This window comes from Nothobranchius furzeri, chromosome 18 (assembly GCF_043380555.1).
Source record: "Nothobranchius furzeri strain GRZ-AD chromosome 18, NfurGRZ-RIMD1, whole genome shotgun sequence".
Lineage (NCBI taxonomy): Eukaryota > Metazoa > Chordata > Actinopteri > Cyprinodontiformes > Nothobranchiidae > Nothobranchius > Nothobranchius furzeri.
Window position 1 is genome coordinate 21,807,321 of NC_091758.1, and position 14,521 is coordinate 21,821,841.

A 14,521-nucleotide genomic window follows, 5' to 3' on the forward strand; every position below is an offset into this window, starting at 1 on the left:
TCTGCTTTACAGCAAACATGAACAATGCTATTCTAGTTCATGTAATGTAAGTTTTTCTTGCAGTGTAGTTTATTTACTGGGTGTGCAGTGTGGTGCGGTTGGTAGCACTGTTGTCTAGCTGCACGAATATCAAAGGTTCAAATCTGTGTCTGTGATGTTCTAGAGACCTGTCCTTTGTGTCTCCTGCCTCTCACCTGGTCATTGTTACAGATAAGCAGATAGGATCTAGTCTAGTGAACCAGACCAAATTCTTGCTTTGCAAAGTTTGTTCTAGGAACGCTCCATTGGAACCTCCACAGCCCCTAGCAGCATTCTGGCTGGCCAATCACAGCTTTCTGTAGGGGATTTAAACTGATAATGCGCTGTGATTGGTCCATAATGGTGGGGCAATCACAGTGCTCTATCCGCATTGTGGGCAAATCACAGCGCTCTATTGGCTTTGTGGGCCAATCAGGGCCCTCTAATCGTCCGGTGGGCTTGATGATGCAACGGTGTGTAACAAGATGGCGACAGCTAATTTGAAACGGCTTTTATGCAGATTTTGGACTATTTGGACTTGGGCTTTAATAGAATTAGGAGCAGATAGACATATTTAAGTCCTTTATTTAGAAGATGGATGTATTTTTGCCGCCTTCAACAGTGGACAGCCTCATTTACCGACATTGGTTGCGGTGAGTACGTCACATTGTTCATTGTCCAGTAGCATGCAGAGATCATTTGAAAGACAACGGTAGAACCCGCCCCATGACCGAGAACCGTCAATGGAGTGTTGTCAGAGTAAACAAGGTATTTATTTAGTCTGGCTTGCCAGGCTAGATAGGCTCCTCATAACCCAACCTATAATGTTGAAACTAGGCCTTTTTTGAAGAATCTGCTCCAAAATGGCATGCCCACACTTTAATGAGTATATTTCTGTAACTTCAATGCCTTTTTGATTGCTTTTGGTCTCATTTTAAAGTAAAATCTTCAGATGTGTAAATATTAGTTTATGTGTTACTACGTATAAATGGACATTGTAAAAAAGTAGATTTTTTTTAATTATTTAATTTTTTTTGTGCCAGCTTAATTTTTATTTCAGGCTGAATAACTCTTTGGATAAGTGTAGCAGTAGCTTCAGACTTCAATAAATACATAGCTCTACATCTCGACAGTAACTGTACAAAGTTTGAATTTGATAACGTGAAGAACAACAATTCTACAGAGGTTTATATACAGACACTTCAGCAGGTTTTTTTTTTTTTTGGCTGTCTTTGGAAAGCCAATCGCAGGAGTAGAATTGCCGTTAATCAGGAAATGATGGAACTTTACGTCAGAGAGTTGTAAAGTTTCTCCAGCAGGTAAAAACAACCCAAAATAGTCATTTATCTGCGCCGTTTGGTGATTGGGACATAGAATTACATGAAACGAGTGGATTTATTAAACTATAACATGGATTATGTCCAGGAAACAGCAAAGGTAAGACTGAATTTACGCATCAATCATCATGAAATTGGCTTTGTTTTGGTGCTTTATCAGTTGGCTTCATGAGTTTTGCACATAGAGTAATGAGACTTATGTTGTAGGATGGAAGCGAGTCTGGGCTTTAATTTAAATGGCTGCTGCTGTGGATAGGATCATAGTGCAATGTCATTACTGTGTTTTTCTTTATCAGTGTAGTTGACGTGTTTTTGCGGCCATGTCACTTAGCAGCTAATTGTTGCATTTTGTTGGCCAAAGGTGTTGTTGAGGGAGAACATGTGGATTCTGTAGTTTAGATGAGCCTCTTCCTGTTACGTACGTGTGCAGTTTGCATATATTGGTGAATATCAAGCATGGTTTTTGTACAATTTTGTCACCGGAAGTGCGCTCGGACCAGGTACCGGCCGGGTCCGTCGGATTCAACACTAACCCTACACTTGTCTACCTGCCTAAAACACGACATTGAAACCACAAATTGCAACATCACCCTATGTTCAACCTTCAAACCTAGACCATGACCTAGGCCTAAACCCCACCCCATATCCTAACCAGAAGCCAAAACACTAAGCTTTACATACACTGCAACTTTTTCAGTTGTTGCTTTTATCTCAAACTGTATGACTATTTCTCAGGACAAAGCACATTAGTCATGTTCTCACACTATACAGCGTAATGCTTAGATGCAACCTGACTGCTCACACTGTACGTGTGTTAGCATTAGCCAGACATTTTACCTAAAAATAGGCTAAAAATTGTCATTTTTACATGGTACAGACTTTTGCATCTGAAAACCCAAAAGAGAAAATACTGTTGGGCTGTTATTGAGGTCTGTTGTCCTTGAGGCTTGCTGTATTTAAAGCACGCATGGGTTTATGGGGGTTGGAGGAGGAAGAAGAATAAAAGGAAGTAAACCAAAGTTTGCAATCCATTATTTGACATAAACACAGCAAACACACTTTCATGACCATCCTTGCCGTTGAGTGTGGAGAAAAGTGTGAAAATAAAACTATGGTAAATGGCCTGTATTTGATATAGCGCCTTCTAGAGTCCTGGAACCCCCCAAGGTGCTTTACAACACAATCAGTCATTCACCCATTCACACACACATTCTCACACTGGTGGGGATGAGCTACGATGTAGCCACAGCTGCCCTAGGGCGCACTGACAGAGGTGAGGCCTGCCGAACACTGGCGCCACCGGTCCCTCCGACCACCACCAGCAGGCAAGGTGGGTTAAGTGTCTTGCCCAAGAACACAACGACAGCAACAGACTGAGTGGGGCCCCAACCTGCAACCTCCCGATTACGGGGCGAGCAGTTAACTCCTGTGCCACTGTCGCCCAAAACAAGAATGTATGAAAATGGAAAAGGCTGGATGTATTGGTGCTTGCACTGTGTGCGTCGTTCAGGTATATTTGGGTCATGGCACTGCTTAACAGTGCGGTACCCTCAAAAGGGACGAGGATTTTTGATGTTCATGCGACTGCACACCTGCCAATCAGGAGCTGGTGGTGAGGTGTTAGCCAATTATCTTTACCCCATACTACACGACCCAAAACTTGGCCCGACCTCAAAGATTGTCACACAAGAGGAAAATTGGCTTAAAATAGGCAAAGAATCACAGTGCATGACCAGCTTTAACACATCGTTCTTCACCCCCACACCTATCTTGACGTTACCCGTTCCCCCTGACTTCCATTTCAACCCAAACCATAATTCTTCTAGATTCCCACATCAAGCAGAATCTCTTTTGATCACTTTACCCTTGGAATAAAACAAAGGGACAATAGTAAATACACCTAAGATATATCTGAAATAGAGAACTGGAAATGACATGCAATGGAGCATGCATTGCGTATGGCTTCTTATCAAACTTCTTGGGTCAATGGACCTGACAGGGGCTACCATCGAGCTAGATTTACTAATCATAACATGACAGGAATAAGCAGGTCAAATAATAGATCAATTGATAAACATTGTTTGAAGCAGCATTTATAAACATTGCTGGCTCTTTGAATATCACCGTTATGGATCCTGGTCCTTTGGACTTCTTCGTTAACTGTTGTGTTCAGTAAATACTAATCAGAGATCAATTAAGAGCTTTCACAAGTAATGACTGCTGTCTAAAAAACATTGTTTATAAAATAGACAGGTGATCATTAAAATTGGTTTAATTTTGTAGACTGTAGTTGCAGTTTTAGGAGTAATTTAACCCTTGCAGCAATGCATGTATAGTGCAAATCTACGTTTATGTTGATAAGACCCCCATCCCCCTCCTCATGTTGCACTCCCATCCTGATCTGATCTCCGGGGTCTTGTTGTTTGTCCATTGGTCTGAGTGAAACAGGAGAGTAAACAGAAACCTCAGCAGGGAGTCGCCATGTCTCTACACAATCATGAGGGGAAATTTCCACTTGATACTTTAACATCATTTTAGTAATTCACACTAAATCAAATCCGTTTTAACACGATTACCCAAAGAGGCAAGTTAATTTGATCAGGTGTGGAAAAAATATAAATAAAGTGCTGAAAAGGTGATTCAGATAAGAGACCTTACAAAGCAGCACGTTATGTCAAAGCGGTGCTCACTCTTTATAATGCTAACTCTATTAAACCCGCAAATGAGTGCTAAATGGAGAAGTGTGATAGGAGTCAAATTTAGGCTCCGTGTTCTTTTAACTCGTTATTTTTACCCTTTTTTATGGACAAAACAATAGATTATACAGACATAATTGCTTTGCAATACCTTTTTGTTTTGATTTCTGATGTTTTGTTAACATAGAAACTGTATTTAAAAAACAATGTAATTGATGTACGTCCACAAACAAACTTTTCTTTGTACAGGTTATGGTATTTCTGGAATTTCAGTCAAACAGTGAAAGGAAGGAAAGGTTTTCCGGCATATTTGTTGTAATATTGCAGACGTGTTTGTCTGTTTTGAGTGGAAGTATGTAGGAAACAGGCTCTAGTATCCGGCTATTTTTGCCTCGTCTTGATAAGAGAAGGTGTTTCCTCCTCTGCCAGCACGACTCCTTGGGGCCCATTGTGTGGAAGCAGTGGTGATTTATTATTGGAAAGTGTGTGATTAGGGTCCCTTGCTTGTCTGGAGGGGCAGTGGTTTGGGTGGCTGGAGGAAAAGGGCACGGAAATGGGGTTGAGGGTCCGTCTGACTCTGCAGCAGGATACTGTAAACTGGGGGATGGGAGTTCGCTTGAAGGGGTAATACAAAGAATCTGGGTTAGATGTGGATCCCCCCTGCTGTTCCAGCTGGACTGGGTATAGTGCCACTGTCGTTCGATCCTGGTGTGACATCATCGCAGCTTCCTGTGTGGGACACAGGCATTCCCAGTGTCCCCACCCCCAAGAAAACAAACAGCTGGTGTGTTGACAGGATCTCCACTGACTCCAGAGACAAAACAGGACAAGCTAATCATTATAGCGAAGCAATAAAGGGTGTCCCTCGTCTCCACACTGATCGTGACATCAGCAAACAGAACAGGAGGGGGAAGAAGTTGTATTGTTCTCCTGATAAAAGCTGCTTGTTGTAAATGTTTTGCACTCATCCCTTTTCTTTTCTATCTCTCTTGTCGTGTGCAGCTGAGAAGGTGTCGTCGCTGGGCAAGGACTGGCACAAGCTGTGTCTTAAATGTGACCGCTGTAACAAGCTTCTGAACGCCGGAGGCCACGCTGAGGTCAGTAACAATAGGAGCAGCACAGAGACAGCACTGCCACCACTTCTGATCTTTGGTGTATTCATTTGAAGTCCGTGTCTCACCAGGCAGGGACTGTCTGCAACAATTTTCAAACCATGTTCAGACTTTTCAGGTCTTCCCAAGAGATGTTTCAAACTCCAAACCAAAGGTCTGTGACCTCTCAGGCTGTTGTATCTCCACAGCTCAATGTTTACGGTTGTGAAATAACAGGAAGCCACTGCTGCTTGCTTATTATTTCATTCATTGAACTTTAGCTCTCACATGTTTTGATGTTTTGGCCTTTTGAACCTTGGATTTTTATCATGATCTTGCTGTGTGCGCTCTTTCCTTTCCCTGTCTTATGTTGTGTGTCTTTGTCAATATGTTGCGTCCTCGTGAGATTTCTAACTCCCTTAGCTCTGCAGGATGAGCTGCTTTCAGATCCTTCCTCTCTATCTTATATAATCAGACTGCAGCATCCATTCCCCTGACTGTGCACCGCTCGCTCACCCTTGGGGGGGCTCTCTTATCTTTTCCTTTTGATTTTGTCGTTCACGACCCGACCAACAGCTCCTTTCCACTCTCTCTTTGCAATGCACCGATATCAAACATGCACCAACTGGAATATCCGGCTCCCGTCAAAGAGGATGTGATCTCAACCTCTCTCGGTGTACCAAAGCAAATCATCCTGGCAGACCCTAATGAATGCTGGTCTGCTCTTTAATCTCTGCTTGATTAGAATAACGTAGTCACACAGTCTCTGTGAAGCCCGCGCACTCTCCATCCATCCCCTTCTATGGATAACATCCAAATCCCACCCGGGCTGCAGCTTCATGCCACAAAACTGACTTTAACAGGAAAGAAATCTATGCTTCATCGTCATCGTGGAAACTGAATGTGGGGGGACATTTTTAAGCTGCATGGCTGGATGTTCTGGGTCATTCTTTGTTGTCACCGCTGGCCTTTTATGTAGAAGGTAATGAACCTCCGAGCAGGATGGGCTGTTTCTTTAAAAGGAGCTGAGGACAGCGGTCAGACCCATGTGGCCTGATGTCTGTGGGCTGAAGCAGGGCAGCCGTTCCCCGAGGCCTCTGGCCCCGAGCCAGATATGAGACAAACCGACAAGTCACCACCGTCGACCCTGAAAGAGCGCGCCTATTACATCTGCACCACTCTGAGGCATTTCAGCAATCACAGCGAGAGAGCTAAAAACATCTGGAGCATCTGGACTCAGTTAAACTTCCATGAATCCTAATGGTCAGGAATTAGTTGAGTGCTAATTTCAAAACTTGTTTTGGTCTTTAAGGACTTCACATCCTGTGCCTTAAGTTTTTTTTTTACACTTAAAGGGGCAAGTCCCAGAGGTGTGACCAAGTCACTGCTTTGCAAGTCACAAGTCATTCCAGTCAAGTCCAAGTCAAAGACAACCAAGTCCAAGTCGAGTCCAAAGTCAGTGATGTGGAAGTCCAAGTCAAGTCCTAAACTTAGAATTTTCAAGTCATAATCAAGTCATCTGTTCAACTTCAATTTAATGACTATATTAAATAAATTCCAGAAATAAAGCTTCTTAAAGCTCCGTTTATTTGCTCAAACCAGCAGATAAACAAAGTGCTGCTGCATTTAGCTGTACAAGATCAAACTTAGAACCAAGAATGATTCATGATTTTTGTCCATGTCGTGCCACTTTTGTGCTAAAATATTAAAGTCAACAGATGCAAGTCGATTCAAGCCCCACGTCATTGACATTCAAGTCCGAGTCAAGTCGTAAGTCTTAACAGATTTTATGAAGTCAAGTCAGAAGTCCTGACTCCAGTCCAAGTCATGTGTCTCCAGTCCACACCTCTGCCAAGGCCTTTAATTTTGTGTCCCATGGTTTTTACGTTTTACATTGAAAAACAAAAGTGGGGGTTTTTTTGGTCCAAAAAATAAAAACCAAAGTTTACCTCTTTTATTTCATGGTTTATTTGTTGTATTTATCATAGTTTTTATATTTTCCCTGTGAAGCACCAAGTCGTTTTTAAAGTGTAGCATCAGTAAAGTTTGGTACCATTCATCTAGACAAGGGGAAGACAACTTTGCATTGAGAGCACCATTTTTTCCATCTCTACTAACAAAACCTACACTACCTTTCAAATTAAGAGCAAAGGATTTATCTATTCATTATTCTGTATTTCTCTACATATGTCCAAACCAAATAGCATCCTCATAATAGAACTAACTAAATATTTTAAATAAACAATTTTGGACTTTCTTCCTCAGAACTTATTATAGACTGGTATTACAATAAATAACTCCCCTTTAGGCTGATCTGAAACTGAATAATTACATCAGATTGTTGCTTAATTCAGAATTAAATGTCCCAAAAAGGCCAAAACTAAGTGTTGCTTTTGCCTCAGATATGTTAAAACGTTGATTATTGGGTGGGTTTGGTGTGAAACCTCTCAGAGATTTACAAATATGAACTCCGTCTAACAAACAACAGTAAAAGGGACCACTGCATCATCAATCCTTAGTTGTTTTTGGGTTTATAAATGATTGTATTTTGGGTTTTTTCTTTCACACAAACTCCAAACACTCCAAAAAGTGTTTGTTTATGTTGTCAATTTAAACACAAACATTCAACTTTGTTTTGTGTTATTTTTAATTGGTTAAAAGAGGCTCTCTAGATGGGCTAGATGGACATAGGCCTGTATGGTATTCCTGATTAAAAGAGACAGAAACCGGGTTTAAGTTTCCGTAAGTTAGAGTCCTGGACCAGTTTACTGATAAGAAGCTGCTGGCAGAGTCCTGACCAACACCAGGAAATGTGCTGGCTCCCTGCTTCTAGAAGGATGGATTTGTTAGGAATGAACCATCCGTGTACAAAGCTTTTCAGCGGTAAAGTCGGGGAACATCACGTTTCTGTATCGGCCTTGTGGAATACTCCTTCTGTCTTTTTGTTAGCTTCTAAAATAATGAAATAGAAATAATACTGGGATGAAAACATTATCCAGTCTGTTTTTGAGACCAGTTGGCAAAAGCTCTTATCTGAAACCAAGACGCCGTGACCATATTAGTCCGGTGTTGGCGGGACTCCACTGGCTTCACATGCAGTACAGAGCAAAGTCTGAAGTGCTGATGCTTGCTTTATTTTTTTAAACCTTATTTTCATTTATTCAAATAAAAAGAAAAATAAACAATATACAAAAGTAAATTAGTAAAACCAAAATGAAAAGGGGACAGAAAGAAGAAAAACTTATGTTGCCTGCCCCTTTTAACTAATAATGCTAATGCAAATGAAATAACAGTATAATTGTAAATGAACTTTTAACATAGTGATTGCTGGACTGATTGAGTAACAAAATTTAAATTTATAAAGTAAAGCAAGAAAAAAGGAGAAAAACTAATTAACTCAAAAGGAGAAGAATATTTACATACCTACATACTTGCATATATTATATGTATTTACATACATACATAAATGCTTTTAGGGCTCTTCACGGTACTGCTCCTGCCCATTTATCAGCACTACTACAAAGGCGTGTCTCCACCCGCTCTCTACGCTCTGTTGACCAGGAATTTCTGGTGGTCCCTTGTTCCAGATGCAAAACGAGGGGAGATCGTGCGTTTGTGGCCCTTGCTTCAACTTTGTGGAATGGTCTACCTTTGACTGTTAGGCTGACACCTTCCTTCCAGATGTTTAAGTCATGTCTGAAGGCCCATTATTATGTCCAGGCATTTTCACCACTGGGGTCTGCAATTTTGTCTGGATTTTAATAGTTTAATTGTTGATTTTTATCTGTTTTATGCTGTTTTTATTGTGTTTTTATATTTTTGATCTTTTATTGTATTTATTAGTGTGACTGCTTTTTGTAGTTGTGTTCAGCACCTTGGGCTTCTGCTAAAGGTTGTGGAAGGTGCTCTAAAAATTAATAGATGAAATAAATTAGATGAAACCAGAACAAAAGGGGACAAAATGAGGTTAACTCTGGGTCATTTCTCATGATTGAGCCATTTGATAAAATAGTAAGTAGTCAGCCCAGAATCTAACCACTTCATGCATCTCCTCCAGAGTGTGAGACAGCTTTAAAGCAGCTGATCCAGTCACGGTCTAATGCATTATTAAAGGCGGCGAGGATCCTCTTTTTTTTTCTTCCACATCGTCTTCTGGGGGAAAAAAGAGCTCAAGTGACCAGATTGTCCCCTCACCACCCAGAACTGGGCCCCCTGTTTGCTGTTTGTCTCAAATGTTCTCATCTATGGTCACCGGGTCTCGGGTCACCGGTCTTCCTGGCTCCCGGCCCTGATTCCAGAGCCCATCACACGCTTCTGTGTTTCAGCACCAGGTCCTTGTGTCACAGCTCAGGTTATTTTGTTCCTCCTGAAAGTGAAAACGGGCCCAAGGCTCTGACTGAAGGGTGCTGATCAACGGAAACCTGTTTCTTGGATACAGCAGGAGTTATTTTGGGTTTGGGCAAAAGGTAACATCATCGGATGAAAGAAAAATAAAACAAAAGGACATCAGAAAACTAGATGTGATGTCTTATGCATGTCGTGTCCAGTTCTCTCCCCTGGGTGTCTTTGTCCTCATGTGTTTCTCTGTCTCCTGCAGCACGATGGACGGCCCTACTGCCACAAACCATGCTATGCTGCCCTCTTTGGGCCAAAAGGTAAAATGCATGCAGTTGTACTTGTTATGTAACGTGCTCATGTTGGAATGTAAACCGTTCCCCTGGTTACACCTTTGCAGGTGTCAACATTGGCGGAGCAGGATCGTATGTGTATGACGCTCCAGCCAACAACAACGCGTCTCCCACTAGTGTGGATTCAGCCTCAAAAGCTGAAGAGAAGCGTGTGTTCGCACCCAAAGCTCCTTCAAAAGGTAAACACAGGAAAGGCGTCTTTAGTGGAAAGCTGCTAGGACCTCAGAGGGTGGAAGTGCTGGGAAGAATACAGAAATAAAAGATATTCCTTACTTAGGATTTAGTCTCTGTTCTGGCTGTAAGCTTTAAAGGGATACATGTGGAACATTTTGTGGAGTAGCTTTGGCAGGAAAGGAATGAGAGAAGTGTTTAAGTCACTTCGAAAGTTATTTGATTTTCCCTTCATTATTAACCCAGAGGACTTTACACTCATTAGACCTTTTCTAATGTGTGTGTGTGTGTGTGTGTGTGTGTGTGTGTGTGTGTGTGTGTGTGTGTGTGTGTGTGTGTGTGTGTGTGTGTGTGTGTGTGTGTGTGTGTGTGTGTGTGTGTTTGCAATTTATCTGCAGCTGGCAGCATCACCACTTTCTCCGGCGAGGCCAACCTGTGTCCCCGATGCAACAAGAAGGTGTATTTTGGTGAGGAGTGAAAGAGGGAGGAGGAACGTTGGAGTGTGAAGACATTAAGTGTCTGACTGGTTGTGTGTGTGTACGTCTGTGTGTGTGTTATTTCTATAACAGCTGAGAAGGTGACGTCTCTGGGAAAGGACTGGCACCGACCCTGTCTGCGCTGTGAGAGATGTGGTAAAACTCTGTCTGCTGGCGGCCATGCAGAGGTGAGACTGTGTTTTAGACTCATATTTACAAGAAACAAGGATTTCTTTTAGTTAAGTGAGGAAGTCTACTCTTAAGATTTAAAGATGTCTTAACTATGTCTCAGTTTGAGTCTTGTTTCATTCACTATTTGGTTACAACAGCTTTTCTCACATTGCCTTTTATATTCTGACTTACAGAAACAAAAAAGCAGCAGGTTAAACTTAAAAACCAAAGTGAGGCCTCTTGACTTGTGCAAGACAATAAAGAACCCTCATGAGAGTGTCGAGGCATTTTGGAATCAAAGACGGAGGCATTTCATGTGTAATTAGAATCATGTTGTAAACTTTTGTTTTCTATACATTCTTGTGTCTTTGCCGTTTGTTTGATTTGCTTAAAGAAAGAGAATATAAGACACAGAGGAGAAGGAACGATGGTCAAAAAGGAGGAATCTGGATTACAGACCAACTGAATAATAGTATTTTTACACAAAGAACTAAAAATGTATGGTAGCAGGAGCGATAACTAATAGGTGTCCCACACACTCATATAAACACATAAACACACATAAAAGATGAAAAATAAATAGCACATAGCAGCAAAACAACATCTGAGGTGTGTTTTTATTTTCTAAAATATCCTTTTTTTACACTGAGTGGGCGGGGCTTAAGGCTTGTACAGCATCTGGCCATAAACGGGGATCGTTTGTGTCTGATGAAGACTAACAGCCATTAGGTGATCGGGATGTTTGATTATTGCTTCTCCCTGATCTGTGGCTTGGTGGAAAAGCTCCCGCTGCAGGTTCGTTTAGGATCCTTGCAGCAGAGATCGGTAAAGATGATCAGAGTCAGCTGTTGTCCCACAGAAGAGGTGAACTCCCATCAGCAGATAGATGCAAGACAGGACCGATAATCGCTTCCAGCACCTTTAGGAGCTTCTGTCTTTTGTTTACCCACTTGTATTCTGGGAAGTTCGCCGTGGCGACCCTCCCAACCAGCAGCAAAAGTGTGTACTGAGACCTGAGACCCACTGTAAACAAACACTTGGAGACATTAAGTTGTGTAGTCTGGAGGATGTGATTACACACATCTGGATAATGAGCAGGTTTTCAATTACAGCTCCTCTTCAGACACAAACACTTCCTGGAACGTGTTGCTAAACGAGAAGGACATGAAGATAAGGATGGGGAGATGATCTGTGTGAGTTTGGGCGACGGTGGCACAGGAGTTAAGTGCTCGCCCCGTAATCGGAAGGTTGCAGGTTCGAGCCCCGTTCAGTCTGTCGCTGTCGTTGTGTCCTTGGGTAGGACACCTAACCCACGTTACCTGCTGGTGGTGGTCGGAGGGTCCGGTGGCGCCAGTGCTCGGCAGCCTTGCCTCTGTCAGTGCACCCCAGGGCAGCTGTGGCTACATTGTAGCTCATCCCCACCAGTGTGTGAATGTGTGTGTGTGAATGGGTGAATGACTGATTGTGTTGTAAAGCGCCTTGGGGGGTTCCATGACTCTAGAAGGCGCTATATCAAATACAGGCCATTTACCATTTAAATTCAGACAGGAGCTACTTTCTCTAGACCCACCCTCTGATTTAGCCATTTATGTGCTAAGGCATCCAGAGTTCTCTGTTTTGTGACCAAACACATGTCCGCTTCCTTCTTTAGAGGATAAGGAAGTGAACGTGTTAGGTGGAGGACGGTGACTGCTGAGTGTTAACATCAGATTAATGCTGCTTCATGTTGATAAAAGGTGTCTGATCCCTGCTGAACTGGAAAACACCCGTAAAGTTCTGGTATCTGTAGGATGTCATGGAAAAGAGACTCTGGAAAGCTGAGTGAACTCAAACCTTTGTGTAAACATGGTCAGATGGATCCAGGCTTTGATCCTAGAAGGTTTTCAGTCTTCAGCACTAAAAGTCTGCATCAAGCTTGGAGAAAAATATGTAATTATGCAGCACTTCAGGGCCGATTACAAGCCTTTGCGTCTTAATGTTTCTGTTTTTGGACAGTTAAGTCGTTTTAATTTTATGTAAATGTGTTTGAGTCTGTTTATGAAATCTCTAACATTTGTTTCTCCCACCAGCATGACGGCCAGCCTTACTGCCACAAACCCTGCTACGCCGTTCTCTTTGGGCCCAAAGGTAACCGCTAGGGGGCGCTGCCGTCTCACCAGTTATCACTTAAAAGAGAATGTCTCACAAGCGTTTCTCTAGTTGTTTCATATGCAGCCTCCACACCCGTGCAGCCAGCTGCACAGGAAGTGTTTTGCAACCCGTCCTGCTTATGCTGCACCTCGTTTTCTCCTTCTTTGTCCCCGCTGACTCCCTCTGCTGTCCCTGTGGTCTCTCCAGGCGTCAACACCGGTGGTGTGGGCAGCTACGTCTATGACAAGGAGCCCAGTGCCGTGACCCAGCCTTGAACCTCTCCCCCCTCAGCCTCACCCATTCTTCTCTACACTACACTGACCGTCTACCACAGTATTTTCTGTAGCCTTTATTTGTACTTCTCCTCCCCTCCACTTGTGCATTCACACCTGAGAAGGCATCCATCTGCCGTGGATCCTCCCCCAAGTCCTCTCCTTTGCTCTGGATCACATAAAGCAGCATGAGGAGTAGCAGACTGGTACATCCTTCCACTAAAGGGGCACAAACACATCCAGCATTCCCACATTTATGCTTTCTTCCCAAATTTACTCCACAAATTTTACAGAAGAACACAGAAAAGTCAAAAATTTCAAAATTCCACACAAGTGTATTCATGGGACATGATTCAAACTAAAAATGATAGAAAGGTGCATTGTGGGTAGATTGATGACAACAAGCAGAGAAATCCAACCTTGAAGGCTGCTGCATGCACAGATGGTGCCCAGGAGTGGAGCACGTTGCCAATAAATCTGCATTTTACTAATGTCATATTTGTACTTTGGCTGCATAACAACATTCCTGCTGTGAAAAAAATCCAAACATATTGTAAAAAGGTGCATTTCTGATGTTATTTTCAACACGTCCTGAAATGTTCTTTTTACCGTTTTATTTTAATTTTATTTTTTTTATCCGAATCTGAAGGAACTAAAATGTGATTGTGAGCGTTTCCGCCAATCTGTTCCATTAAAGTATTTTACAGGTAGAATGTTGAGGAAGTTTCTGGAACATATTTATTTCTTTAACTGAAGTTTTTTTTTTTGTAGATGATTGAGAATATTAAAGCAATAAAATGTCAGCTGTATAAATCTCTGAACAAGATTTTTATAATAAAATTCAAAACCCTGCTGTTCTTCTCCAACAGATGATGCTCTGCTTGAAGTATTGTGTATTTTTTTGCTATTTGCAAATGCATTAGATTAGCTTGTAGAACTAAAGACAAGTCATTCTGTAAGAATGTGCATTCTAGTATTATTGTTCGATTGCCACTGTGTTTATTACTTGATGTCCATCGTCACTGCAGGGCTCGTTTGATTCGTACCACAGCACCCCTGCTGCTCGTTTCTTAGATTTCAAGAGTGAATGTTTCAGAAACTCTTCATCTGTGTTACTAAAGTCAATGTTGGACTCCTTTTTCTTTTCAGAAACTGCAATAAATGAACAGTAAACGTGTTTGTCTCATTTTGTCAGACGTTTTAGGATGATTTGACAGTTTCTTGTATTTGTGACAAACTAACAGCAACCAGGGTTTAAATAGTCTTCATGGAAGCAACGCTAGAGTTTTAAACACTATAAGCTATTGCTTTTAAAGTGGTTTCAGTGATTCTTGGGGTGGAAACTTTACCAACTTCATATTTGACATCACCCTGAAGCCGTCTTCCGTGACACGCTACTGTCAGCAGACAAGATGAGATAAAAAATATTAGTTATCCCCACACGTGCACAATTCCGCACACAGCACCTGAC

General features: G+C 42.1%; 1 protein-coding gene across 1 annotated transcript in view; it reads left to right on the plus strand.

Annotated features, from left to right (window-relative positions):
• crip2 (cysteine-rich protein 2) overlaps positions 1-13,817 on the plus strand; it is a 31,132-nt gene extending 17,315 nt beyond the window's left edge. The window contains exons 2-8 of the mRNA XM_015969589.3: positions 5,054-5,148; positions 9,740-9,797; positions 9,878-10,009; positions 10,400-10,468; positions 10,571-10,665; positions 12,718-12,775; positions 12,986-13,817. Coding sequence (XP_015825075.1) covers positions 5,054-5,148; positions 9,740-9,797; positions 9,878-10,009; positions 10,400-10,468; positions 10,571-10,665; positions 12,718-12,775; positions 12,986-13,053 — 575 coding nt within the window. The 3' untranslated portion in view covers positions 13,054-13,817. The remainder of the gene's footprint in view (positions 1-5,053; positions 5,149-9,739; positions 9,798-9,877; positions 10,010-10,399; positions 10,469-10,570; positions 10,666-12,717; positions 12,776-12,985) is intronic.
• Positions 13,818-14,521: the final 704 nt, after the last annotated feature.